At 55.2% G+C, this 27,876-nt stretch overlaps 1 protein-coding gene across 1 annotated transcript; it reads left to right on the forward strand.

The window, feature by feature from the left end:
* The first annotated feature begins 188 nt into the window (after positions 1-188).
* FCGBP (Fc gamma binding protein) lies at positions 189-27,550 on the forward strand. Its single transcript, XM_087778453.1, has 21 exons — positions 189-332; positions 1,607-1,660; positions 4,426-5,649; positions 5,744-6,075; positions 6,317-6,887; positions 8,396-8,997; positions 9,463-10,030; positions 10,694-11,280; positions 11,789-12,356; positions 12,858-13,057; positions 13,583-13,724; positions 14,228-14,559; positions 15,922-16,495; positions 16,718-17,316; positions 18,255-18,819; positions 19,839-20,440; positions 21,378-21,891; positions 22,977-23,176; positions 24,368-24,742; positions 25,376-25,660; positions 27,380-27,550. Exons 2-21 carry the CDS (start codon positions 1,609-1,611, stop codon positions 27,380-27,382), a joined length of 8,895 nt encoding a protein of 2,964 aa, XP_087634579.1. The 5' UTR covers positions 189-332; positions 1,607-1,608; the 3' UTR covers positions 27,383-27,550.
* The last annotated feature ends 326 nt before the right edge of the window (positions 27,551-27,876 follow it).

A 27,876-nucleotide genomic window follows, 5' to 3' on the forward strand; every position in this document is an offset into this window, starting at 1 on the left:
CTCCACTTCTCAGGAACTCCGGGGGCAGTTTCGCAACCTGACCTCCTCCGACCGGGCCAGGACTCAGCAGCCCCTACCCCATCCCCTTTCCACACCATTCTGCTGAATCAGCCCAAATCGGCCCTTTTTGGAGCCAATTCCTCTCCTGCTGCTCCCAGGGGGGAGCTCTGCGAGGAGCTTCTCAGGAAAACAGAGATAAGCCCCATCTGGTTATAAAAAGCGAGATTTTGGGACCGACCGTGCAGTTTTTTTTTTTCCATCCATCCATCCTCACGTGTCCATGGGCTTCGGGGAGAGCAAAGAGAGACGCTGAGGCAGAAAGGAGCCTGCCGGTAAGTGGTGTGGGGCTGGGCTCTTCCGTTGCTTTTTTTTTTTTTTTTTTTTTCCTTTCATTTTTGAGCTTGGCCCAAGTTTATCCCATCTGAGCAAACGAAGGTGTCGATGATGCCTTCACCAAGCAGGAGCCCCAGGTGGGTTAAATCGACTATAAAACTATATAAGAAAGGGATTTTTCTTCTCTCCCAAGCCCAGGTTGCGTTGGTTTTGGGGAAATCTGTGCTGTAAATCCTCTTTGGGTGCAACGATCTGGTTCTTAACCCCAATAGATGTTGAGTGATGGTGGGGGACCAGCATCTCTGAGAACCTCCAGAAGGTGGGAGGGAGGGTTCTCCTAGCCATTCGGTCTTTTTTTTTTAGACCTGAATTTTGGTAATTTGGGGGGGGATTTCATCCTTCGGAGGTTCCCGGGAGGGTTTGATGGAAAAATGGGGGAAGGATGGGGTCTTCGAGGTGGCATCAGGAAGGGTTTGGGGGTTGCTGGGGCGCACGGGGACAGTTGGGTGGGATTGGGCCACTGGGGTCGAGCAGAATTCAGCCCCAACCCAAAATAAGCTGCGAGAGGTTTCCGTGGGGTAGAAAAAAGCTCTGGGGACAATTTTGGGCCAAGAAGGGAAGGATGGGGTCTTCGAGGTGGCATCAGGAAGGGTTTGGGGGTTGTTGCGGCGCATGGGGACAGTTGGGGTGGGATCGGGCCACCGGGGTCGAGCAGAATTCAGCCCCAACCCAAAATGAGCTGCGAGAGGTTTCCATGGGGTTGAAAAAAAGCTCTGGGGACAATTTTGGGCCAAGAAGGGAAGGACGGGGTCTTCGAGGTGGCATCAGGAAGAGTTTGGGGGTTGTTGCGGCGCATGGGGACAGTTGGGGTGGGATCGGGCCACCGGGGTCGAGCAGAATTCAGCCCCAACCCAAAATGAGCTGCGAGAGGTTTCCATGGGGTTGAAAAAAAGCTCTGGGGACAATTTTGGGCCAAGAAGGGAAGGACGGGGTCTTCAAGGTGGCATCAGGAAGGGTTTGGGGGTTGTTGGGGTGCACGGGGACAGCTGGGGTGGCATTGGGCTGCTGGGGTCGAGCAGAATTCAGCCCCAACCCAAAATGAGCTGCGAGAGGTTTCCGTGGGGTAGAAAAAAAAAGCTTTGGGGACAATTTTGGGCCACACGGGGATGTTGGGGACACCTGGGGCCTCTCTGGGCTCCTCCTCATCCTCGTGTGGCTTTTTTTGCCCCCCAAAAAGTGCATTTTTCCTATTTTTCGGGCTTTTTACCCCCAGCGATGGCGACGGGCAGGACGTGGCGGCTCCCAGCCTGGCTTCTTCTCTTCTGTGGTGAGCAACAACCCAACCCCATTCCCTCCCTCCCCCAAAAAACCCCAAATTTCCCAGCTTTGGGTGTTATTTTAAGGTTTTCTGCAGCCAAAAATCCTTATTCCCTCTTGATTTGTTTCTCCGAAAATTTCCCTTATTCCCTCATTTTCCCCCGGCAAAAAGATTTTGGGATGGCTTTGCCTTTTCACCAAAAATCTCTCATCCCCTGATTTTTTTTTTCGCACCGAAAATCCCTTATCCCCTGCTTTTTTTTTTTTAGCAAAGAGCCCTTCTCACCTTTTTTTTCCCCCGAAAAAAAGCCCTTATTTCTTAATTTTTTAAAGAAAAATGCACTTGTTCCCTGTTTGGGGTTTTTTTTTAAGGTAAAAAAATTAATTCTTATTACCTGTTTGGGGTTTTTTTCCAGAAAAAAAAAGCCTTTATACACTGGGGCTTGCTTTTAGTGGGGGAAAAAGCCCTTATTACCTTTTTTTTTTAAGGAAAAAACCTTTTTATTTGGTTTTATTTTAAGAAAAAACATCCTTATTCCTCATTTACCCCTTTGCTTTTTAGCTCAGGGAAAAAAGCCTTTATCTGGTTGGGTTTTTCCCCAGGAAAAAAGTCTTTATTCCCTATTTCTTTCAGAAAAAAAAGCCCTTACCACCTATATATATATTTTTTTCCCCCAAAAAAAGTCATTATTACCTGTTTTCTTTCACTCAAATGCCCCTATTACCACTTTTTTCCCCCAAAAAAGCCCTTATTACCTTTTATTTCCAGAAAAAAAAAGCCCTTATCACACTTTCCTTACAAGAAAAAGCCCTTATCCCCCTTTTTTTAGGTAAGGAATTCCTGGTTTTTCACCAACCCTTGCTCTCACCCCTTTATTTTTCAGCAAAAAAAACCCCTTATTAGCGATTTTCTTTCTGAAAAAACTCAATTTTGGAGGAAAAACCCCTAATTACCTGTTTTTATTTCCAGCCAAACCTCGTTATTCCCTGTTTTTCACCAAAGCGCCCTCATTCCCTGTTTCCTTTAAGGGGAAAAAAAGGCCTAAATTTCTTGGTTTTCCCCCAAAAAAGCCTTTATTACCTGTTTTTTCCTTAAAAAAAAACCCTTATCACCTGTTTTTTTGTTGGTTTTTTTGCTTGCTCAGTTGGTTTTATTAAGCAAAAACCCTTTATCACCTCTTTGTTGGTTTTTTTTTTTCCCGGTAGACCCCTAATTTCTTGATTTATTTTTTTTTTTTCCCCAAAAAATCCCTATTACCTCTTTGGTTTGGAGCATAAAGCTCTTATTCCCAAGTTCTTAAGGAAAAAAATCTTATTTTCTATGGTTTGGGTGGGGTTTTTCCTTAAAAAAATACGCTCCTCACCTGTTTGTGACCCAAAATGCCATTTTTTTTTCCCCTCGTTCGGGTTTTTTTTAATTATTATGATGAAAATTAAAGCCTATTTTACCTATTCGGTTTGCGGGTTTTTTGCCTTTAATAGAAAAAAAACCTTTTTAACCCGTTTTTGGTGGTGATTGGGTTGTTTTTGTTTTTTTTTTAAGAAAAAGCCCTTAATCTCTTGTGGTTTTATAGCGTTAAAAAGCCCGTAATATCGGGGTTTTTCAGTTTGTGGAATTTGGGGTTTTTTAATTACCTTATTACCTATTTTCTCAGAGGAAAAAAAAAGCCCTTATCACCTGTTTCTCACCAAAACCTTAATTATTTTTATTTTCCTTTCAGAAAAAGCCCTTATCACCTGTATTTTTTACGAAAAAAACCTTAATATTTTTTTTTTTAGGAAACAGCCACCCACCTGGGTGTGTGTTTTTGGGGAAAAAAGAGGGGAAAAAAGGAAAAAAAGAGGGGAAAAAAAGAAAAAAAAAGCGCTTTTAACCTGTTTTTTCCTTGGGTTTGTTGGTTTTTTTAAAGAAAAACCTGTATTTCCTCAGAGTTTTTCGTCAAAAAACCCTGACAATTTGGGGTTTTTTCACCAAAAATCCCTTCTTACTCCTTTTTGGAAAAAGCCCATATTCCCCGCTTTTTTCCCCGTAAAAAAATCTTTATTTCCCTCAGCAACAAAAGCCCTGAGAACCTGAGGTTTAAACCAAAAACCAATTTATTTTTATTTTTATTGGAGGCTTTTCAGGACATTCGACTGCAATTTCTGCATCCAAAAAACCTTTTTTCCCCCTTTTTTTTTTTTCCCTGCAGATTTCTTCTGCAAAATGCCCTTATTCCCGATTTTATTTGGGGGGCTTTTCTATTACAATTTCTGCAATAAAACTCCTTTATTATGTGCTTTAAAAAAACCAAAAACAACACCAAAAAAACCCCAAAAAGCCCCAACCCCACGCTTTCTATTGGAATTTCTGCAGCAAAAAAAGCTTTTATTCCCCTATTTTTAGTTTTCAAGACTTTCCGACTGTCCATTTCCGCAAGAAAAAAATACGAATTTATTCCCTAATTTCCAATTTTCAGAAATTTCTGTCGCAATTTCCGGAGCAAAATTTCTTCCCCCGTTTCTTCACAACTTTCTACAGGGTGATTCTGCAGCAAAAAAAAAACGTTATTCCTGATTTTTTAAAAAATTTTTTCTAGAATATTCTACGGCAGGTTTTTTCAGGCAAAAAATCCCGTCATTCCTTGGTTTTTGTAAAAATTCCTATCACAAGTTTCTGTACCAAAAAAAAAAGCAGATTTACTTCTTGATTTCGCTTATTTTTTTTGCCGAAAATTTCTAATTTCTGCCAAAAAAAAACCCACCAAACCCCCTTTTTTCCCTGCTTTTTCCCAGGTCTTTCCACCGCGACATTCCGCGGCAAGGAATTCTTCACCGTCTTCCTCCAGAACGATGAGGAAGGCACCCTCCCCAGCATCCAGCTCCTCATCACCGCTTACTCTGACTCCACCAAGGTGACGGTGACGATGAGCGGTGGCACCTTCACCGAAACCGTCACCCTCGGGAAAGACGAAACGGTTTCTGTCCGCGTTCCCGGGACCTTGCATCTCATCGGCAGCCGCCGTTCGGATAAAGCCATCTTGATTGAGTCCACCAAAGACGTCTCCGTGGTCTCCGTCAACTCCAAAAGTTACACCGTGGGTGCCACCGCCATTTTGCCCGTAGATAAGTTGGGCAACAAATATTACGTGGTGACGCCAGAGGGTAGCAAGAAAGAAGGCTTGAAGGAGTTTGTCGTGGCCGCCGGGAAGACTTCGGCCACCGTTTCCATCAACGTGAAGGGCAAGTTTTATTACAGAGGGAGGAATTACTCCCCTGGGTCGACGCTCCGCATCTTCTTGGACCCCTACCACAGCTTCCAACTGCAAAGCAGCTATGATTTGTCAGGCACCAAGATCACGTCGGACAACGCCGTTGCCGTCCTCAGCGGGCACACCTGCGTGAAGATGCACACGGGCTGCGACTACGTGGTCGAGCAGCTTCTGCCCGTCGCCGCATGGGGGAAAGCCTACGTCGTCCCCCCCAACCCCTTGCAGAAGGACGCCAACTTCATCTACGTCGTGGCGGACGAGAAAGCCTCCATCACCTACAAGAAGGGTAATTCGGCTGCCACTAAGGACATCGCGGCCGGGGAGGTCCGCAAGTTTGAGATCGGTGAAAATTCGCCTTTTTACGTGAGCGCTTCGGCTGCGATTCAGGTGGTTTACTTCTTCACCGGTGCCAAGAAGGGCTCGCTTCGGCAAGACCCCTTCCTACTCAACGTCCCACCCGTCTCCGCCTACTGCACGTCCTACCGGATCAGCAGCCTGGATGGCTACGAGAACCACATGGTCCTCGTTGCCCGAAACGCGGACGCCAGCACCACCACCCTCAACCAGAATCCGGAGAGGAGCGTGTCCTGGCAAGCGATTCCCGGCACCGAGTTCTCCTGGGCCACCGTCACCATGAGCAAACCAACAGAAATCCAGACCGTTGAGCACCAGCGGACACCCTTTGGGCTCCTGGTCTTCGGCTTCCAGAATTACGCCGGTTACGGTTTCACCGGTCTTTGCGCCACGCGTAAGTAGGACCAACGCATGGTTGCGTCTTGCCAATGGCCAGGTCTTCTCCGTGGTTGCCATCCATGTTTTGTTTTGTTTTCCTTTTTCTGCAGCTTCTGCTCCGTCTTCCCCCGAAGACTCGAGCTGCGAGGAGAAATGCGAGGTGGTGGACAGACACAGCACGCACTTCCAAGACACCTCGACCTGCTGGGCCACCGGCGATCCCCACTACCAAACCTTCGATGGGAAAACCTTCGATTTCATGGGCACGTGCACCTACACCTTGACCAAGACCTGCGATCCGGATCCGACCCTGCCCATCTTCAGCGTCGAGGCCAAAAACGAACACAGGGGTAACCTGAAAGTCTCCTACATCGGCTCCGTGACCGTCCGCGTCTACGATATTACCATCGCTGTGGGCAGGTCCGAGAACGGGATCGTGAAGGTATGCAAGACAAATAATTATCAATATTATGGTATTTCTCTGGAATAATGTGTTTAATGATGATCTCAAGGGTCTTTTCCAACCTAAATGATTCTATCATTTGCTTCGCGTGAGTTGGTGACGCTACTGCACGGTCATCTCTTGCAAGAAGACACCTCAAAGCTCAACAAACTCCTTTTTTTTGCCCCATGTTTGGTGTTATTTGTCTGGTTTTTTCCCATGTTTTCTTTCTCTCCTCCAGGTGAACAACCAGCGCTCCCACCTCCCCATCTCCCTCGCCCAAGGGAACCTCCAGCTGCAGCAGAAGGGCAAGTCCGTGCTGATTAAAACCAACTTTGGGCTGAAGATTCTCTACGATTGGGATGACCACGTGGTGGTGGAGCTCCCCGGTACGTTCTCCGGCAAAGTGTGCGGGATGTGCGGCAACAACAACGGCGATCCCCAGGATGATTCCCTCATGCCTGATGGCAACCTGGCGCTGGATGCCGTGGAGCTGGCCCGGAGTTGGAAGGTGGCCGATGAGAGCCATCGCTGCTGGGACACCTGCAGCGGGGACTGCGGACGTTGCCGATGGGACGAGGCGGCGAAATATAGGGGGGAGACGTCGTGCGGGTTGCTCACCAAACGCGCGGGACCCTTCGAGCGCTGCCACGCCACCGTCAACCCCAACATCTACCTGAAAAACTGCGTCTACGACGTCTGCGTGAACGATGGGCTCCACATGAAGCTGTGCCAAGCCCTCAAAGCCTACGCGGACAGCTGCCAGGAGGCGGGAATCACCGTTTCTGACTGGAGGACGCTGGCACGTTGTCGTGAGTAGCTCCTGGTTGCCAGAAAATCTTCCTCCTGGGTGGGCAGGGTGCTGTGACTTTAAGGTGGGTGTAATGAAGGTGCGATGGGATGGGACTGAGCAAGAAACAGCCATGGAAGGGAAATTGCACCAACGGGGATGTTTGTCTCTTCTTAGTGCTCTTGATCTCGCAAACGAGGTGGAGCTGGGTCATTTTGGCTGCCCAAAGCTGGGCCTGAAAGGGCTGCAGGTCCCAAGCGTGCAGGCTGGAAACGGTTAATGAAGCGAGTCCAAGCAGAAAGCCCAAAAAGTCCATGCAGACTCCAGCAAGTTGATGGAAACTCCAGAAAGTCTATGTAGAAAGTCCAGAAAGTCCACGTGGAAAGTCTGTGTAGAAACTCCAGAAAGTCCAAGCCCCAAAAGTCCAAGCAGAAAGTCCAAAAAGTCTGTGCAGGCTCCCAAAAGTCTCTGCTGAAAGTCCATGCAGGCTCCAGAAGCATGTCCATGCAGAAGGTCCCGGGAGTCCATGGAGACTCCAAAAAACCCATACAGAAGGTCCCAGGAGCCCATGGAGACTCCAAAAAACCCATGCAGAAGGTCCAGGGAGTGCATGGAGACTCCCAAAAGTCCTAGTAGATAGTCCTGAAAGTCCAACTCCCAAAAGTCCATGCAGAAGGTCCAGAAAGTCCATGGAGACCACAAAAAACCCCATGCAGAAGGTCCCATGAGTCCATGGAGACTCCAAAAAACCCATGCAGAAGGTCCGGGGAGTGCATGGAGACTCCCAAAAGTCCTAGTAGATAGTCCTGAAAGTCCAAGTCCCAAAAGTCCATGCAGAAGGTCCATTCAGGAGGTACAGAGTCCTTGGAGACTCTAAAAAGTCTCTGCTGAAAGTCCAGGGAGTCCATGCAGGCTCCAGAAAGTCTGTGCAGAAAGACCAAGTCCCAGAGTCCATGCAGAAGGTCCCAGGAGTCCATGGATACCACAAAAAACCCCATGCAGAAGGTCCCATGAGTCCATGGAGACTCCAAAAAACCCATGCAGAAGGTCCCGGGAGACCATGGAGACTCCAAAAAATCCATGCAGAAGGTCCCGGGAGTCCACGGAGACTCCAAAAAATCCATGCAGAAGGTCCCGGGAGTCCATGGAGACTCCAAAAAATCCATGCAGAAGGTCCCGGGAGTCCACGGAGACTCCAAAAAATCCATGCAGAAGGTCCCGGGAGCCCACAGAGACTCCCAAAAGTCCTAGTAGATAGTCCTGAAAGTCCAAGTCCCAAAAGTCCATGCAGAAGGTCCAGAAAGTCCATGGAGACTCCCAAAAGTCCAGGTAGATAGTCCAGAAAGTCTAGGAAGTCCATGCAGACTTCAGAAGATCCACGTAGAAGGTCTGGAAAGTCCATGGAGACTCTAGAAGGTACATGTAGGACTCCAGAAAGCCCACGCAGGTTTCCTTAGCTCTCTGTTGCACCTTCTGATGGCCAAGGAGCATTATCCCCACCGTGACCATGGCGTCCCATCCCTTCGACAGCTCTCTCCTGCCCGAAGAACAGCAATTACACCACGTGCGGCACCGCCTGCCCCGCCACCTGCAACAACGGCGCGATGCCCGCCAACTGCGCCGCCTCGGCCTGCGTGGAGACCTGCCAGTGCCAGGAGGGCTTCGTGTTCGATGCCAACGAGTGCATCCCCCAGCACGAGTGCGGCTGCGTCTTCGAGGGCCTCCTCCACAGCCTCCACGAGGAATTTTGGGGGGACAGCACCTGCACCAAACGCTGCCTCTGCAACGCGCAATCCCAGAGCGCCGTATGCCGCTGGGCCGGCTGCCGTGCCGGGGAAGAATGCCGGGTGGAGGACGGCATCCGGGATTGTTATCCCAAGAGCTACAAGACCTGCGCAGCGGTCGGTGCCACCCACTACAAGAGCTTCGATGGCGGGGAGTTCATCTTCCAGGGCACGTGCCAGTACCAGTTCGCTGGGTTGTGCGAGAAGAGCCAAGGTCTGGTGGACTTCCAGGTGCTGGTGCAGAACGGCCGCCAGGACGACAAACTTTTGTCCTCCATCGCCCTCGTGACGGTCAAAGTCTACGGCAAAAACATCGTGCTCAGCCAGGAACACCCCGGCAAAATCACGGTGAGTTTAGCAACCGTTTCGTTATTTCATCTCTACGTTCTTCGCTTTCTGCTCCTCACCCCGGCCTCCTTGTCCCATTTCTTCTTTTCCTCTTTTTTTTTTTTTTTTCCTCCACATTGGGTAACGCTGATTATTTTTCGCCAACCGCGCTGCTCAGATCCAGAGCTACCAGGTCTCTCTGCCCCATGTTAATCAAGATGAGATTTAATTGCCTAAATATAAGGCTCGCCACCTGAAGCGGGAGATTGGCGCCTTGATGTAAGCTGCGGAGCTTCAATTCCCCTCAAAGCTGGCGGGCATCTGCATTTGGGGCAGATGATTAAATCTAAAAAGGCTTCGTCTACGTAATTTGGGTGCTTTGGCTGGAGCCCGAATCGCAGGCGGCGTGAAAACGCAATTTGCCTTTGCTGTTGGATGCCAAATTTGGGTTTTTTGTTTGTTTTTTTTTTTTGCTTTTGTCCCCAGATTAATGACCAGTTGGCCAACCTACCGTATCACCACAGAGATAAGAAGGTCTCCATCTACAGAGCCGGGCAGGAGGTGGTGGTGGAGACAAACTTTGGCCTCACCGTCACCTACGACTGGCAAAGCCAAGTCACCGTGACAGTGCCCAGCAGTTACGCAAACGCCGTCTGTGGCCTCTGCGGGAACTACAACGGGAACGTGGGCGATGAGATGATGATGAAGAACGGCCAAGTGACATCAAACCCAGACGCTTTGGGGCACAGCTGGAAGGTGACCGACATCCCGGGTTGCGTGGAACTGTCGAAGTCACAATGTCCTGGCATGGTGGCGGCTCTGCAGCACCAGGAGAGCTCCAAGATGGGTTGTGGGATCATCTCGCGAGTGGGCGGACCCTTCGGAGCTTGCCATGCTCACGTGGACGCCGTCAAATACTTCCAAAACTGCGTGCATGATTTTTGCCTCTTCCCGGATCAGAAAAATGCGATATGCCTGGTCATCGCCCGCTACACCGCTGCCTGCCAGGCTGCTGGCGTGACTGTCGGGAGCTGGAGGACGGACGATTTCTGCAGTAAGTTGGGCTAATTGGTGGGATTTCTTCTTCGTGAGGGATCATGAGCGTCGAAGGGAACCCCAATCCTAGGCCAAACCCTTGCGGGGACAAACCGGAGGTGGGAATCGCCTCATTTAACGGTGCTTCATCCCACCCAAAGTCTAGGTTGGTCTCCTCATCTCTTTTTACAGCCCACGCCCAGAAACAAACCCTTCCAGGGAACTGGATGTCCCATCTGGCTACGATGGGTCGAATAATTTAGCCTTAATAAGCAGCAATTTCTTTGCGTTGGCTAAAACGAGAGTGAGGGTTGATTGCCTGGATCGTTTAGGGGACAAAACTCATGTAGATGCCCCAAAAATATTTAAATTAGGGGAGAGGGACCTGGAGGTTGACTGGGGACCCAACGCCGGAGCAATTCTGTTGCTTGAGGGAACGTCCTCGTTTCAGTGGGGAAAACCAAGTGGTTTGGGGCCTAAAACCCTTACGGACACCCCTTCCCTCGTCACGTCCGCCGTGAGGAGGAGATGAGATTTAACCACGGAGCAATTGGGTAAAAAAAAAAAATATCTGCATCGGATGAACCTCATCGCCAGGCACAACTATCCCGAATTGCAGGAAAATTGCAGGATCCGACCTGTAATTTCTTTGCTCCTAAGGAATCTCCGTGTCTCGTGGCAGGTATTTCGTGTCCCACGAACAGCCACTACGAGCTCTGCTCCCAGGACTGCGGCCAGACCTGCAGCAGCATCTACACCCCGATGAAATGCTCGGAGCGGTGCAAGGAGGGCTGCGTGTGCGACGAAGGCTTCGTGCTCAGCGGTGACGAGTGCGTCCCCATTTCCCGGTGCGGATGCCTCCATCAGGGCTTCTACTACAAGGCGGAGGAGATCTTCTTACCCACCAAGGAGGAGAAATGTCAGTGCCACGCTGGCGGCACTGTGGAATGCCAAAAAATTTCTTGCCCCGAAGGCAGCGAAGGTAAAATCATCGATGGGGTCTTCCAATGCACGTCTGCCAGGCTCAGGGCCTGCGTGGCCACCGGTGACCGCAACTATATCTCCTTCGATGGGATGGCTTTCAACATCTCGGGCACCTGCTCCTACATCCTCACGGAGACCTGCGACGGTGATGACGTCAAACCATTTGTTGTGAAAATTGAGAAGGACGCCCGGCAAAAGAGGAAGGTCTCCGGCATCCAAGCGTTGTCCGTTGAAGTCTACGGGCTCACGTTGACCTTGACACGAGGCAAGAGGGGAGACGTCAAGGTAAGGCGGCGCTTCGTGGTCCACCTCTTTCTGGGCGCAAAGGTGCTGGTGACAAAGTCTACGGGCTCACGTTGACTCTGCCGTGAGGCAAGAGGGACGCCGTCGCGGGAGGGACGCCGTCGCGGGAGGTCCGCGCGTGGTGGTCCACCTCTTTTAGGGTGCAAATACGCTGGCGTCAAAGTCTACGGGCTCGCGTTGACTCTGGCGTGAAGCGAGAGCTGCGTGGTCGCGGTAAAGCCGTGTTTTGTTGTCCACCTCCTTTTCGGGTGCGAACATGGGAGGCTAAAAACTGGTTTTGCTTGATGGAGGGAAGCCCTCGCTCCTATCTCCAAAACAAAGCCACGCTCGTCCCCACTTTGCCTTCCAGTTTCAAACTGGGAGCCATAAATTCGTTCAAAGGTTGGTTGGAATGTGTTTTCCCCCAAAGTTTTTTTTGTTCCTGCCTCCGTAGCCGTCTCCTTGTAGCGTCCCTGAGGCTCATGGGAGGATTTCTCTCTCCCTGCCCCAGGTGAACTCCATATCCCACCACCTCCCGGCCATCCTGAGCAAGGGACGGGTCCAGGTGCACCAACACGGGATGGGCGTCCTGCTTCAGACTGACTTCGGCCTCATCATACGCTATGACCTCCTCCATCACGTGATGGTCATGGTCCCGCAGAGCTACCGGGGCCACCTCTGTGGGCTTTGTGGCAACTACAACGGGCAACGCAACGATGATCTCCTCCTCCCCAGCGGCCAACAGGCCCCCAACGCGATGGTTTTTGGCTCTGCTTGGAAAACTCCCGACGTCTCCTGCAACGATGACTGCTCCAAGGACGACTGCCCCGTCTGCACGCAGGAGAAGAAGATGGTCCTGCAGAAACCCAACTACTGCGGCATCCTCACGGTCTCGAGGGGCCCCTTCGAATCCTGCCACAGCCTCATCGACCCGGCCCCGTATTTCCAAGCCTGCCTCCACGACGTTTGCCTCGCTGAGGGGGACACCCGCGTCCTCTGCCAGAGCATCCAGAGCTACGCCGCCACTTGCCAAGACGCCGGCGTCATCATTGAGGCTTGGAGAAGACCATCCTTCTGCCGTAAGTGGGGGGGACACGGGTGGGAAACGTCCTCCATGGCCGGGAAGTCAAATCTCATTAGGATTAATTGCAAAATAGGGCTTTACAATTTATTTCAAAAGGACGTTGGGGCCGGGTGGCCGCGCTGACCACCCTTGACGCGTGGGGTGACGCAAACGGTGCCGTTGGGTTGGGAGCTCAGGGTGGGGAGGACGACGACGGCGTGAAAATAATTGCAGCGTTGGGAGACGCCAACGCCAGGGGGTGCGTTTTCATTGGGGCTGAATGCGAAAAGCCAACGGGGGGGAACTTTCCCTGATGCCGGGGGCGAACGGGGAAAAGCCGACGCCAAGAAAAACGCGCCAGCCAGGTGATCGCGTTGGCTTTTCCCTCTCGCCCCCAACACCGTTGCGTTTTGCGTCAGCGTTCGGGCTCTGCCGTCTCCCTGGGGTGCAACCCCGGGTTGGCACCGCTCTTCCACCCCGTGATGGGTCTTGGGCTTCTCACCCTTTTTCCTTCCAGCCCTCAGCTGCCCGGCCAACAGCAGCTACTCCCTCTGCACCAACCTCTGCGTCAACAGTTGCCCAGGGCTTGTAGATGCCTCCAAATGCCCCAAAACCTGTGCCGAAGCCTGCCAGTGCGATAAAGGGTACACCTTTGACGGGGACGGCTGCGTCACCGAGGACAAATGCGGATGCTTTGTGGATGGGAGATACTACAAGGTAGGCATCTCCTCGATTTGGGGGGATTTGCGGGGGTTTTAACCTTTTCCTCCTGCCTGTCTCGCAGCACGTGGCTCTGAAGGCGACGTCCGCGCGGCCCGAAGCAGAAAAATAACCCTCAAAATCTTCCACTCTTGCCGAGAGATTCTGTGCTTTCCTATGAAGAAAATCGGGGCGTTTCCATCTCTTTTATCGCTTGCCATAACGGTGCCAGCACAGACGTGGATGCCCAGAGAGTAGCTACGCTTTCCGCAGCTGAAGGTGCTAAATAATAACGTATTTTTCCTTCAGAGGAGGTGGAAGAGGGCAAAAAGTTGGATTTTCTCTGCGTGTTTTTTTTTTCCTTGCGACAAAAGCGATAAATTCCTCGGCCATTTTACATTTTGCATTTTGCAAAGCTGCTTATTCTCTCCAGTGGCCCTCGAGAGACGGGGTTTTTTTCCCCCTTTTACGTATTTTTATGCGCTTACGTGTAACGCAGTTCGCTCTTCTCATCGCGACGCTTTGCGACCTCTCGCCCCGCAGCCCCACGAGTCGGTTTTGAAGGATAACTGCCAGCGGCGTTGCACGTGCGACCCCAGCAAGGGCTTGGCTTGCGGCAGCCACAGCTGCACTGATGACGAAACCTGTGAAATAAAGGACGGGGTCTTGGGTTGCATCAATCACAGTAAGGAAAAACAAAAAAAAATGGGGTGATTTAGAGGTGTGGGCTGAGGTGGAAACCCTCCAAGCAAGAGGAGATGGAGGCCACAGGTCCCATCTCCAACCCAAAGAGGGTCCGGGATGCGGATTTCGGAGGAGCAAAGCGCTTCAGGAAAAAAAAATGAGCCCTTGGCTTCGCGTCCACCCAGATGTCCTCTTTTAACCACGGTGGCACCTTCCTGAAGGACGGGTGCCATCTTGGGTAACGATGAACCCCATCTTGACGCTTTTCCAAGCAATGGGTGCAGAAAGGCAGCCAAAAAGGGAAAATTTGGGGTTGGTGATGGTTTGTCGGGCTCCGATTTACATCTCGGAGCTGCCAGTCTCCTGCCAAAGCCCAAAGGGGAGCAGAGGACACTTGGTGGGACCCCAACACCGGTGAAGATGCTTGGTTTGCATGGTGATATGGGATCTGCCCCTCACCAGGACATCTTCCGTGGTTTCTCCCATGGTTTCTTCTCCTTCCAGACCCCTGCAAAGCCATTCAGTGCCGGCCCAAGGAGAAGTGTGAGTTGAAGGACGGCCAAGCCAAGTGTGTCCCAACCCTGGTTGCTACCTGCTGGGGTTGGGGGGACCCCCACTACCACACCTTCGACCAGCTCGATTTCGACTTCCAAGGCACCTGCACCTACACCATGGCCGAATCCTGCGGGAACGACAGCAGATTGGTACCCTTCAAGGTGGAGGGCAAGAACGACATCCGCGGCGGGGTGAAATCAGTCTCCTACGTGAGCTTGGCCAACATCAAGGTCTATGGCCAACACGTCTCCATCCACCGGAGGGAAGTGGGCAAAGTCAGGGTGAGTTGGCCTAAAATGGAGGGAAAATTGGCCTTTCCCCACCTCTTTTTTTTCATCCATCTCTTCCCCACCTCCTTTTTTTTGTCCGTCTCCTCCATCATGTTCAACACCTCTTCCCGCTCCATCAGGGCCACCGTGATTTTTAGCTGAATCAATCAAACTGGAATGGGAATTTTTGAAATGTTGGGATATGCCGGGAATACGCTGCCTTGTGTGGAGCAGCCTCAGGTTGGTTTCTGCCCCTTTGGGGAAGCCAAACCCACCAAAGGTGGCTGCGGTAGGTCTCCAAGAAACCTCAAAGCCGGTGGGACGCCCCCCCGGCAGGTTGGCGGTGGCAGCCGGCGCGGGTGAGGCAAAAGCAAAGCTTGATGAAGGCAGTGATGTCATGAAACTGGAGGGGGTTTGAGGCACGGAGCATCTCGGCAGCCCCTGATGGGGCTTGGCTCCAAGTTTGGAGCTCACGGTGGGTGGTTGCACGCCGTAATGGTGTTTTGCTCGCTGCAGCAGTGATTGCACGCTGCAGCAGGTGGTTGCACGCCCTAGGAGCGCTGCAAGGCTGATTGCACGCTGCAGCAGGTGGTTGCACGCCTTAGGAGCGCTGTGACGCTGATTGCACACCCCAGCGAGTGGTTGCACGCCCTAGGAGCGCTGCAAGACTGATTGCAAATCCCGGTGAATGGTTGCATGCCGCAGCGCCATGCTGCGTGCTTGCATTGCTACAGCGGGTGATTGCATGCTGCAGCATCACTGCAGCAGGCAATTGCATGTTGCAGCAGGCAATTACGCTCCTCAGCAGTGCTTGCACGCTGTGGCAGGCCTTGGTCCACCGTCCCAGCAAACATTGCACCCTGCAGCAGGTGATTGCATGTTGCAGCATCGCCGTAGCGGCAATTGCACGCTGCAGCGGGTGACTGCGTGCTGCAGGATCACTGCAGCAGCGATGGCACATCAGGCAGTGGTTCCCCGGCCTCAGCATCGCTGCAGCAGGGGGGTTGCGTGCCATAAAGGTGGTCGCCTGTTGCAGCAACACCCCAGCAGTAACCGCGTGCTGCAGTGGGCAGCTGCAGAGACGTGGCATGCTGCTGCAAGGCGATGGCACGGTGCTGCGAGCACGTGCGCGCCACTGCAAAGCAATTGCCCGCCGCTGCATCACCACAGCAAGGCAATGGCGTGCTGCAGCACCCCGGTAGCAACTGCCCACCGCAGCAGGCCATCAAGTGCCACGGCGAGGCGATCGCGCGCCGCAGCGAGCAACGGCCGCGGAAGCGATGGCGGGGTGATTGCGTGCCGCAGCCGAGGCGGTTGCACGCCCCGAGCCGGTGCGTGTGCTTCAGGCTCCCGTTTGGTGCTCCTCACCCGCAGGTGGACGGCGTGGTGACGCTGCTGCCGGTGAGCCTGGAGGATGGCAAGATTCAGGTCTTCCAGAGCGGGCTGACCGCCGTGCTGGAGACGGATTTTGGGCTCCGGGTTACGTACGACTGGAACTGGCATTTGGTCATCGACCTCCCCAGCAGCTACTACAAACACACCTGCGGCCTCTGCGGCAACTTCAACCTCAAACCCGAGGACGACGTCCCCCAGCGCGGCAGCGACGTCGCCGCCGTGGTGGCCTGGGCTGAAGGCTGGAAAGTCCTTGAAGACGATGACCCGTTTTGTTGGGATTACTGCGAAGGCAACTGCCCGGTGTGCGAGGAAGAGAAAAAGGAGCTCTACGGGGGCAACCAGTACTGCGGGCTCATAAAAAAAACCTTCCAAGGGCCCTTCAAGGCTTGCCACGACGTCGTCAAGCCCCGGGATTTCTACCGCAACTGCCTCTACGACGTGTGCATAAACGATGGAGCGAAGAAAATCCTCTGCCAGGTGCTGGAGGCTTACGCGTCCACCTGCAAGAAGAACGGGGCCGTCGTGCATGACTGGAGGACGCCCTCGGGCTGCCGTAAGCAAGGGGTTTCCTCCTCAGTTTACGTGGCGGGGTGGTTTTTGCAAAGAAGGGGAATATCTAGCATGGGATGATGCGTGCAGAGCGCTCGGCGCGTTTGCACGGCGCAAGATCCCTCCCCGGGACGTTGCGTGCAAAGCGCTCGGCACATGAACTCCGCGATACCCATGTGATGCTGCTGCATCCTCCCTCTCTAATCACCCCGTTTCCTCCCGGCAGCGTTACCCTGCCCCGAAAACAGCCACTACGAAGCCTGCGGCAACGCCTGCCCGGCCACGTGCACCAACCGGAACGCGCCGGATGCTTGCACCCAGCCCTGCGTGGAGACCTGCGCCTGCAACGAGGGCTACGTCCTCAGCGGTGGCCAGTGCGTGGCGGTGGCCAAATGCGGCTGCACCCACGACGGTCGCTACTACCCTCCCGGTGAGGAGTTTTGGGGCGATGAGAACTGCCGATCTCAGTGCAGGTGTGACCCGGATTTGGGCATGGTGGTGTGCAAGGAAGCCGGTTGCAAGTTGAACGAGAAATGCGTCATGGTGAAGGGTGTGCGGCGGTGCGTGGCCAAGAGCCGCTCCGTCTGCGTGGCCACCGGCGACCCCCATTACACCACCTTCGACGGGCGCCGCTATGATTTCATGGGCACCTGCGTCTACCAGTTGGCTGCCCTCTGCTCCGAAGACCCCACCCTCGTCCCCTTCACCGTCACCGTGGAGAACAACCAGCGGGGCAACCGCGTCGTCTCCTACACCAAGGAGGTCACCTTGAAGGTCTACAACATGACCCTCAGCCTCAGCCAGGAGCACCCCCAGAAGCTCAGGGTAGGGGAGAATGAGGTGCTGGGTGGGCCGCGAGGTCCTTGCGCGGCGTCTGGGTGGGCCGTGAGGTCCTTGCATGGTGTCCTAATGGGCTGCAAGCTCATTGCAAGGCAATTGGTTGGGCTGCAAGGTCGTTGTGTGGTGTTTGGTTGGGCTGCAAGGTCCTTGCGTGGTGTCCTGCTGGGCTGCAAGGTCCTTGCAAGACAGTTGGTTGGGTTGCAAGGTCGTTGCATGATGTCGGGCTGGGCTGCAAGGTCGTTGCATCGTGTCCTGCTGGGCTGCAAGGTCGTTGCATCGTGTCCTGCTGGGCTGCAAGGTCATTGCGTGGCATCTGGGTGGGCTGCAAGGTCCTTGCATGATGTCAGGCTTGGTTGCAAGCTCACTGCAAGGCAGTTGGGTGGGTTGCGAGGCCGTTGCATGGCATCGGGTTGGGCTGCAAGGTCCTTGCGTGGTGTCCTGCTGGGCTGCAAGGTCCTTGCAAAGCAATTGGTTGGGCTGCAAGGTCGTTGCGTGGCGTTTAGGTGGGCTGCAAGCTCATTGCATGGATTTGAGGAGGGTTGCAAGGTCGTTGCATGGCGTCCTGCTGGGTTGCAAACTCATTGCGTGGCATCTGGGTGGGCTGCAAGGTCCTTGTATGGTGTTTAGGTGGGTTGCAAGGTCATTGCATGGCATCGGGTTGGGTCGCAAGGTCGTTGCAGGTGTCCTACTGGGTTGCAAGCTCATTGCGAGGCAATTGGTTGGGCCGCAAGCTCGTTGCGTGGTGTTTAGGTGGGTTGCAAGCTCGTTGCGTGATGCCTGGTTGGTTTGCAAGGTCCTTGCTTGGCATCTGGGTGCATTTTGAGGTTGCACGGCACACGGTTGAGTTGCAAGCGTGTTGCATGGCGTCTTGGTGGGCTTCGATGTTGTTGCGCGGCATGGTGCAACCCATGTTGCCCTTCCAGGTCAACGGGATCCTGGTGAATCTGCCCTTCGACCACGGCAACAAGCTCCACGCCTACGTCAGCGGCTTCCACGGCTTCATCAAGACCGACTTTGAGGTCATCGTCACCTTCGACTGGTACAGCTACGCCAGAGTCATCCTCCCCGACACCTACTCGCGGGCCGTCTGCGGCCTCTGCGGCAACGCCGACGGCGACCCCCAGAACGACTTCGCTTTGCCCAACGGGCAGCAGGCCACCGAGGAAATGCAATTTGGCGATTCCTGGAAGGTGGCCGACGTCCCCGGTTGTTGGGCCGGATGCACCGAAGATTGCAAAGTTTGCACCGAAGCGGAGAAACGTGCCTACCGGGGCGACAAACACTGCGGGCTCCTGGTGAAGAAGCAAGGCCCCTTCGCCGCTTGCCACGCCGTCATCGACCCCGCCCCCTACTTCGAAAATTGTCTCTTCGACACGTGCCTCTACGAGGGGCATCAGGAAACCGTCTGCCACTCCATCAGCGCCTACGTCACCGCCTGCCAGAGGAAGGGCATCCGCATCCGGCAGTGGCGCACCGCCGCCTTCTGCAGTACGTGGGGCTCGGGGCGGGGTTTGCGCACACGGAGGCGGTTGGCTTTGCGCATGCAATGCTTTTTTGCTTGCACTAAGGGTTTGGGGCTTGCATGCTTTTGCATTTGCACGAAGGGCTCAGGGCTTGCACGTACAAATGCTTTCTAGTTTGCACCAACGTGGTTGGGCTTGCACGCACGAAGGCCGCCTAGTTTGCACCAACGTGGCGGGGCTTGCACGCACAAAGGCTTTCTAGTTTGCACGCACAAAGAGTTTGGGGCTTGCACGCACAAAGGCTTTCTAGTTTGCACGCAGGCTTTCGGGCTTGCACAAAGGTGGTTGGGCTTGCATGCATGAAGAGTTTGGGGCTTGCATGCACGAAGGCTTCCGAGTTTGCACAGAGGGTCTGGGGTTTGCACGCACGAAGGCTGTCTGGTTTGCACAGAGGGTTTGGGGTTTGCACGCACGAAGGTGGCCGGGGTTTGCACGCACAAAGGTCTGCTTTGCACAGAGGGTCTGGGGTTTGCACGCACGAAGGCTGTCTGGGGTTTGCACAGAGGGTTTGGGGCTTGCACGCACGAAGGTGGCCGGGGTTTGCACGCACAAAGGTCTGGTTTGCACAGAGGGTCTGGGGTTTGCACGCACGAAGGCTGTCTGGGGTTTGCACAGAGGGTCTGGGGTTTGCACAGAGGGTCTGGGGTTTGCACAGAGGGTCTGGGGTTTGCACGCACGAAGGCTGTCTGGCGTTTGCACAGAGGGTTTGGGGCTTGCACGCACGAAGGTGGCCGGGGTTTGCACTCACAAAGGTCTGGTTTGCACAGAGGGTCTGGGGTTTGCACGCACGAAGGCTGTCTGGTTTGCACAGAGGGTTTGGGGTTTGCACAGAGGGTTTGGGGCTTGCACGCACGGAGGTGGCCGGGGTTTGCACGCACGAAGGCTGTCTGGGGTTTGCACTGGAGATTCCGGGCTTCCATGCGCAAAGGGTTTGGAGCTCTGCAACCCCCCGCCCTGCTGATTTCCACCCCCCCCGCCCTGCAGGCCCCATCTGCCTCCCGAACCAGCACTACGAGCTCTGCGGCCCAGCCTGCCCGGCCACGTGCTGGGGCCAAGCAGAACCGGAGGAATGCGAGCAAAACGCCCCTTGCACCGAAGGTTGCTTCTGCGACGACGGCTTCTTGCTGAGCGGCGACCGCTGCGTCCCCCTGGCCCAGTGCGGCTGCTTGCACGAGGGTCGCTACTACAAAATCGGCGAGGAGTTTTTCGCTTGCCCGCGTTGCAGCGAGCGTTGCGCTTGCAAAGGAGCCGGGGCGGTGGATTGCAAGCCGGCGGGTTGCGCCGCGGGCGAGATGTGCATGGTGCAAGACGGGGTGCAAGGGTGCTACCCCCAGGAATGCGGGCGCTGCCAGGTGCTGGGAGCGGTTTCCTACAGCACCTTCGACGGGCGCTTGTTGCATTTCGCCGGCACCTGCACCTACACGCTGGCGGCGGCGGAGGCCGGCAGCCCCGAGGACGCGCTGGTGCCCTTCGCGGTGGAGATGGAGAAGGAGAAGGGCAAGGAGGGACCCGTCATCCGCCGGCTGCTGGTCGCCGTGCAGGGAGTCACCATCGGCCTGGCCCGGGGCGGCCGGTGGGAGGTGACGGTGAGCGGAGCTGCGTTGGGGTGCAAAAACCGCGTTGGGGTGCGAAGCGCAGGGTGCAAACTCCTCCCTAGGTTGCAAATGCTATTTTTGGGGTGCACAGCGAGAGGTGCAAAGCCTGCTTTGGGGTGCAAACCCCGCTTTGGGGTGCACGGCAGGACATGCAAACCCCGCTTTGGGGTGCAAACCCTGCTTTGGGGTGCACGGCAGGACGTGCAAACCCTGCTCCGGGGTGCAAACTCTGCTTCGGGGTGCATGGCAGGCTGTGCAAACCCCGCTTTGGGGTGCAAACCCTGCTTTGGGGTGCACGGCAGGCTGTGCAAACCCTGCTCCGGGTTGCAAACCCCACTTTGGGGTGCAAACCAGGACATGCAAACCCTGCTCCAGGTTTGCACTTTGGGGTGCAAACCCCGCTTTGGGGGGCACGGCAGGATGTGCAAACCCTACTTTGGGGTGCAAACCAGGACGTGCAAACCCTGCTCCAGGTTGCAAACCCCACTTTGGGGTGCACGGCAGGACGTGCAAACCCTGCTCCAGGTTGCAAACCCCACTTTGGGGTGCAAACCAGGACGTGCAAACCCTGCTCCAGGTTTGCACTTTGGGGTGCAAACCCCGCTTTGGGGTGCACGGCAGGACGTGCAAACCCCGCTTTGGGGTGCAAACCCCGCTTTGGAGTGCACGGCAGGCTGTGCAAACCCTGCTCCAGGTTGCAAACCTCACTTTGGGGTGCAAACCAGGACGTGCAAACCCCGCTTTGGGGTGCAAACCCCGCTTTGGGGTGCACGGCAGGACGTGCAAACCCCGCTTTGGGGTGCAAACCCCGCTTTGGGGTGCACGGCAGGACGTGCAAACCCCGCTTTGGGGTGCAAACCCCGCTTTGGGGTGCACAGCAGGCTGTTTCGGGGTGCAACCCCCCTTGTTTTTCCCCCTTTCCCCGCAGGTGGACGGCGAGCGGCAGCTCCTGCCGCTGGTGCTGGCCGGGGGGGCCGTGACGGTGTCGCAGGAGGGCACCTACCGGGTGCTGCTGGTGCAGGGGGGCCCCAAGCTCCTCTACGACGGCGACGCCTACGCGCTGCTCACCCTCCCCGCCGCCTACCGCCACCGCACCACCGGCCTCTGCGGTGACTTCAGCGGCGACGCCGGCAATGACCTCATCGACCCCGATGAACTGGGGGCCGCATCGGGCACCCTCACGGATACCTGCACCCATGGGCCCCAACCTCCCGTCTGCCCCTCGGCCAATCCGGGCCCCTGCGGGGTGCTGTCGGAGGCGACGGGACCCTTCGCCGGGTGTCACGGGGTGGTGGCGCCCCAGGAGCACGTGGCTGCGTGCATGCTGGAGCAATGCGTCCGGCCGGACGCCGCGGCCTTGTGTCGCAGCTTGCAGGCTTACGCCGCTGCTTGCCAGGCCGCCGGCGGGCAGTTCCAGGAGTGGCGGACGGCTGCGAAGTGCCGTGAGTTGGGGGATTGCAGGGGGGGTTGCACGCAGCAGGTTGGCATTTCTGCAAGGGTTGCATGCAGCTGCTTTTCGGTTTCGCAAAGGTTGCAAGGAGGGAAGTGGTTGCATGCGGCGGGATTGCATTTCTGCAAGGAGGGAAGTGGTTGCATGCACCAGCTTTGTGTTTCTGCAAGGAGGGAAGTGGTTGCATGCAGCAGGTTTGCATTTCTGCAAGGGTTGCATGCAGCTGCTTTTCGGTTTCGCAAAGGTTGCAAGGAGGGAAGTGGTTGCATGCGGCGGGATTGCATTTCTGCAAGGGGGGAAGTGGTTGCATGCGGCGGGATTGCATTTCTGCAAGGGGGGAAGTGGTTGCATGCGGCGGGATTGCATTTCTGCAAGGGGGGAAGTGGTTGCATGCGGCGGGATTGCATTTCTGCAAGGGGGGAAGTGGTTGCATGCGGCGGGATTGCATTTCTGCAAGGGGGGAAGTGGCTGCATGCGGCGGGATTGCATTTCTGCAAGGGGGGAATTGGCTGCATGCAGCAGCTTTGTGTTTCTGCGAGGGAAAGCAGTTGCATGCAGCTGCTCTTTAGTTTTGCAAAGGTTGCAAGAAGGAAAGCGGTTGGATGCAGCAGGATTGCAAATCAAGAAATTTGCAGAAATGCAGAGGTTGCAAGGAGGAAAGCGACTGCACGCAGCGCGTTTGCGTTTCTGCAATTTCAGTTTTGAGTTTCTGCAATTATTTTTTTTTGTTTTTAAATTTCTGCAAGGGGGAAGGAGTTTCCTGCGGCGCTGGCTTAGTTCTTGCAAATTTTTGGCAAGGGGGAAGGCGGTTGCATGCAAAACTTGGGTTTGCTTTGCGGTTTTTTTTATTCCCCCCCCTCCCCCCCCAGGGAAAGCCAGCGGCGCCAGTTCGGGGAGGGGGATTTTTTTTTTTTGTGCTGGGGGAAGTGGTTGGCGTGCAACCTCCGCCTTTGCGCAATATTTGCTCTCGCGGCGACTTCTGCAACGCGCCGTTTTCTTTTTGCGCCCGCGGAAAAGGGGAAAATAAAGAGCAAACAGCAAAGGCGCCGCTTTTTCTCTCTGCTTGTCACCCGCCAGCCCTCTCCTGCCCCGCCAACAGCCACTACGAGCTCTGCACCCGCACCTGCGACCACACCTGCGCCAGCCTCTCCGCCAGCACCCGCTGCACCACCAAGTGCTTCGAGGGCTGCCAGTGCGACGAGGGCTTCCTCTTCAACGGCAACAAGTGCGTCAGCATGGACCTCTGCGGCTGCCTGCACCACGGACGCTACTTTGAGGTGGGTGCTGCCGGGGGAGCGTTGCACCCTTGCAGGGGGAGCGTTGCACCCTTGCACTCCCCGCAGGCGATTGCATCCTTGCAAGGGGAGCGTTGCATCCTTGCAAGCCCCGCAGGCGATTGCATCCTTGCAATGGGGGGCATTGCATCCCTGCACGCCCCACAAGCGATTTCATCCTTGCAAGGGGAGCGTTGCATCCTTGCAAGCCCCACAAGCGATTGCATCCTTGCAAGGGGGGCGTTGCATCCCTGCACGCCCCATGGGCGCTTGCATCCTTGCAAGGGGAGCGTTGCATCCTTGCAGGGGGAGCGTTGCACCCTTGCACTCCCCGCAGGCGATTGCATCCTTGCAAGGGGGGCATTGCATCCCTGCACGCCCCACGGGCGCTTGCATCCTTGCAAGGGGAGCGTTGCATCCTTGCAAGCCCCACAAATGATTGCATCCTTGCAAGCCCCACAAATGATTGCATCCTTGCAAAGGGGGCGTTGCATCCCTGCACGCCCCACGGGCGATTGCATCCTTGCAAGGGGAGTGTTGCATCCCTGCACGCCCCACGGGCGATTGCATCCTTGCAAGGGGAGCGTCGCACCCTTGCACGCCCCACGGGCGCTCGCATCCTTGCAACTCTGCAAGACACCGGTTGCACGCGACCTTTTTTCCTTCTTGCAACCTGTGCAAGGGGAAGCCCCTTGCATGCAGCCGTGTCTTTCTTTTGCAGCCCTTGCAAAGGGAAAACCGCTTGCATGCAGCATTTCTGTGCACGTTTGCAATCCTTGCAAGGAGGACGTGGGTTGCACGCAGCCTTTCTTTGCCTTTGCAAGGGGAAAACCGCTTGCATGCAGCATTTCTGTGCATGTTTGCAGCCTTTGCAAGGAGGACACGGGTTGCACGCAGCGTTTCTTCGCCTTCTGCACCTTTGCAAGGGCATGCAGCATTTCTTTGCCCGTTTGCAGCCTTTGCAAGGAGGACGTGGGCTGCACGCAGTGTTTCTTTGCCTTTGCAAGGGGAAAACCGCTTGCATGCAGCATTTCTGTGCACGTTTGCAATCCTTGCAAGGAGGACGCGGGTTGCATGCAGCGTTTCTTTGCCCGTGCAAGGGGAAAACCCGTTGCACGCAGCGTTTTTCCCCGGTTTTGCAATCTTTGCAAGGGGAAACCCGTTGAGCGCGGCGGTTTTATCGCCCCTCCGCAGATCGCCGAGACCGTCCTCTCCCCCGACTGCAGCGAGAGGTGCACGTGCCAGGCGGCGGGCGGCATGCGGTGCAATCCGGCCAGCTGCTCCTTCGGCCAAACGTGCGGCCTCAAGAACGGCGTCCGGGGTTGCGTGGAGCAACCGGGCCGTTGCAGCTTAGCTCCCGCCTCTCGTTTCGTCTCCTTCGACGGAGCCACCGCTACCACCACGGTCACCGGCGTCTACGTGCTGACCGCCCTGTGTGACCCTCAGCGTTCCCGCTGGTTCCGGCTCTTGGTTGATGTTTGGGAGGACCAAGACCGACCGGCCGTGGTGGCCCTTCACCTCTTCAACTCCCAGCCTTTCCTCACCATCAAGAGGGACAAGAAGGTCTGGGTAGGTTGTCCCCACCCCGTAAAGTCCCTCTGCCCTTAATTTTAACCAAAATCCATCTTTTTTTTCCACCAATATCTTGCAAAGTCCGTCAGCGTCGTGCAATGGAAGCGCCTGCGTGGGCTGTCCTTCATCCCGCCGTCGTCGTGAGATGTCCACCCGTTGAGTCATTCCTTCCTTTTGACCAAAATTGCCTTTTTTTCCTACTGGTTTCATGCAAACGAGGCACCCATGGGTGTCATCCTCCATCCCACCGCCATCGAGGGACGGCCGTGCATCTGCTCAGCCCGTTTAGATTGACCAAAATCGCCTTTTTTTTCCCCCAGTAATATAAAGGGAGCACCCATGGGTGCCCTCCTTCCCCCCAGACCCCTCTCCCACCCCCATGGAGGGCACCCAGGTGTCCAGGTCCTCATCCCACCTCCATCCCCCGTATCCCCCCCGTCCCGGGGTGCTTCACTCCATCTCTCCGTACCTAAAATGGAGGGATTTCATCCCGATTTGGGTTCCACCACTATGGAGAAGGTCGGGGGTGGAGAATGGACCGATTTTTCCGGCTTTTTTCACCCCAATTTTGAATTGATTTCAACGTCGCGTCGCACGGGGCCAGGTTCTCCCTATCGCTGTCTTCTCCAGGTCAACGGGGTCCCAGCCACCCTCCCTCTGGAGCTCTCCACCACCTTGACCGTCACCGAGAGCCGAGGAACCATCTGGATCACCCAAAAACCCGAATTAATCATCGGCCTCAGCCCCACTGGGGAGGTGACGGTGACGGTGACCAAGGACCTGAGCCAACACCTCTGCGGCCTCTGCGGGAACTACGACGGGAACGCGGCCAACGACCTCCGAGGGCCCGATGGGAAATTGTTAGGGGACGTGGCGGCGGCGGCCAAGGCCTGGAGAGCACCCGACTTCACCCACGTGAGTGTCCCCGGGAGGTGACGACATTTGGGTCTTGGTTTGGGTGCTCTTCGTCATCTTTCGTGTCTTCCGTCGCGTCCCTCGGTGCCACCGCCCTGAAGAAATGGCCACCGATTGGTCCCATCCCTTCATATTAACCAAAATTGCTCTTTTTTTTTTTTTCCCCCCCGATTTGGTCCCAGGAGAGCGTTGTCCATCATCCCACCATCCTCAGATCTTCATCCATCAGCCCATCCCTTCAGATTAACCAAAATGGCCTTTTTTTTTTTTTTTCCCCCACCAATTTCATGCAAGAGAAGCCCCCACGGGTGCCAGCCTTCGTATTAAGCAAAATAATCCTTTTTCCTCTCAAATGGGGCCCAAAAATCACCTGCAAGGAACCAATGGGTTCGTTGTTGGACCCTGTCATCATGTGCGCAAAAAGAGGGGGGGGAAGGAGCCCAAAATGGGGGGGAAGGAGCCCAAAATGGGGGGGAAGGAGCCCAAAATGGGGGGAAGGAGCCCAAAATGAGGGGGAAAACCTGAAAGGAGGAGGAAAGAGCCCAAAAAGAGGGGAAAAACTGAAAAAGGGGGGAAAGAGCTCAAAAAGAGGGGAAAAGAGCCCAAAAAGAGGGGGAAGGGGACCAAAACGAGGAGAGAAAACCCAAAATAAGGGGAAAAGAGCCCAAAATGAGGGGAAACGAGCCCAAAAAGAGGGGGGAAACCCCAAAGAGAGGGGGAAATGAGCCTGAAACGAGGAGAAAAACCCCAAACTGAGGGGAAAGAGCCCCAAATGAGGGGAAATGAGCCCAAAAAGAAGGGAAAAACCCAGAATGAGGGGGGAAAGAGCCCGAAACAAGGGGAAAAACCCGAAATGAGGGAGACAGAGCCCAAAAGGAGGCGGAAAGAGCCTGAAACGAGGAGAAAAACCCCAAAATAAGGGGGAAGAGCCCCAAAAGGGGAGAAAAGAGCCCAAAATGAGGGGGAAACGAGCCCAAAAAGGGGAAAAACCCAAAAATAGGGGGAAACGAGCCCAAAACAAGGCGGAAAACCCAAAATGAGGGGGAAAGAGCCCAAAACGAGGGGGAAACAAGCCCAAAAAGAGGGGAAACGAGCCCAAAACGAGGGGGAAAAACCCCAAAAGAAGGGAAGAACCCAAAACGAGGGAGAAAAACCCAAAACGAAGGGGAAACGAGCCCAAAAAGAGGGGGAAAGAGCCCAAAACGAGGGGAAACGAGCCCCAAGCGCGGGGGGAAAGAGCCCCAAAATGAGGGGAAAAACCCCAAAAGAGGGGAAGTGAGCCCAAAAAGAGGGGAAACAAGCCCAAAACGAGGGGGAAAGAGCCCAAAATGAGGGGAAAAACCCCAAAAGCGGGGGAAACGAGGCCAAAAAGAGGGGGAAAGAGCCCAAAACGAGGGGAAAAAAACCCAAATGAGGGGAAAGAGCCCCAAAATGAGGGGAAAAACCCCAAAAGAGGGGTATGAGCCCAAAACGAGGGGAAACGAGCCCAAAACAAGGGGAAAAACCCAAAACGAGGGGAAACGAGCCCAAAAAGAGGGGAAATGAGCCCAAAACAAGGGGGAAAGTGCCCCAAATGAGGGGAAATGAGCCCAAAACGAGGGGAAGAACCCCCAAAAGAGGGGAAATGAACCCAAAAAGAGGAGAACCCCCCCCCAAAAAGGGGTCCCTCCCCCCCCCAGATTGGGGGCTTAACCCTCTCTCTTCTCTTCCCCCCCTCAGTGAGGCGGAGCACCGGCGTTGGGAGGCGGGAAGGCGGCCGCCGCGCCTCATCGCTGAGGTCATCGCGGCGCAAAGCGAAGCGTATCCGGCCCAAACCCCCGATTCCCGCCAAAATGGGGCTCCCTGTCCAAAAAAAAAAAAAAAAAAAAAACCAACCCAAAATAGGGGAAACCGCCGCTTTTATTGCAATAAAAAATGGCTAAAATGGCAAAGCGTGGGAAGAGTGGGGGAGGGGAGGGGGGGCCCGATCCCTGGGTGCCCCCAGGGGGGTGCGGGGTGCCCTGGGTGCCCCTGCCAACCCTCGCTCGCCCCGGGGCGGTTCTTGCCCCCCTCCCCCCATCCCCTTTCGGTCAATATTTCCCGTCACGGCCTCGCCCGCGGGGCCCGGACGCCTGGGTCCCCTGGGGGGGTGGGGGTGGGGGGCACCCGGATGCCATGGGTGGGGGTGGGGGTGGGGAGGAAGCTCCCGGATCCCCTGCGGGGATCCCCTCTCCAGT

The sequence above is a fragment of the Nipponia nippon genome, unplaced genomic scaffold (genome assembly GCF_047370975.1).
Source record: "Nipponia nippon isolate SJK-2023a ecotype South Korea unplaced genomic scaffold, ASM4737097v1 scaffold_44, whole genome shotgun sequence".
Classification (NCBI taxonomy): Eukaryota; Metazoa; Chordata; class Aves; order Pelecaniformes; family Threskiornithidae; genus Nipponia; species Nipponia nippon.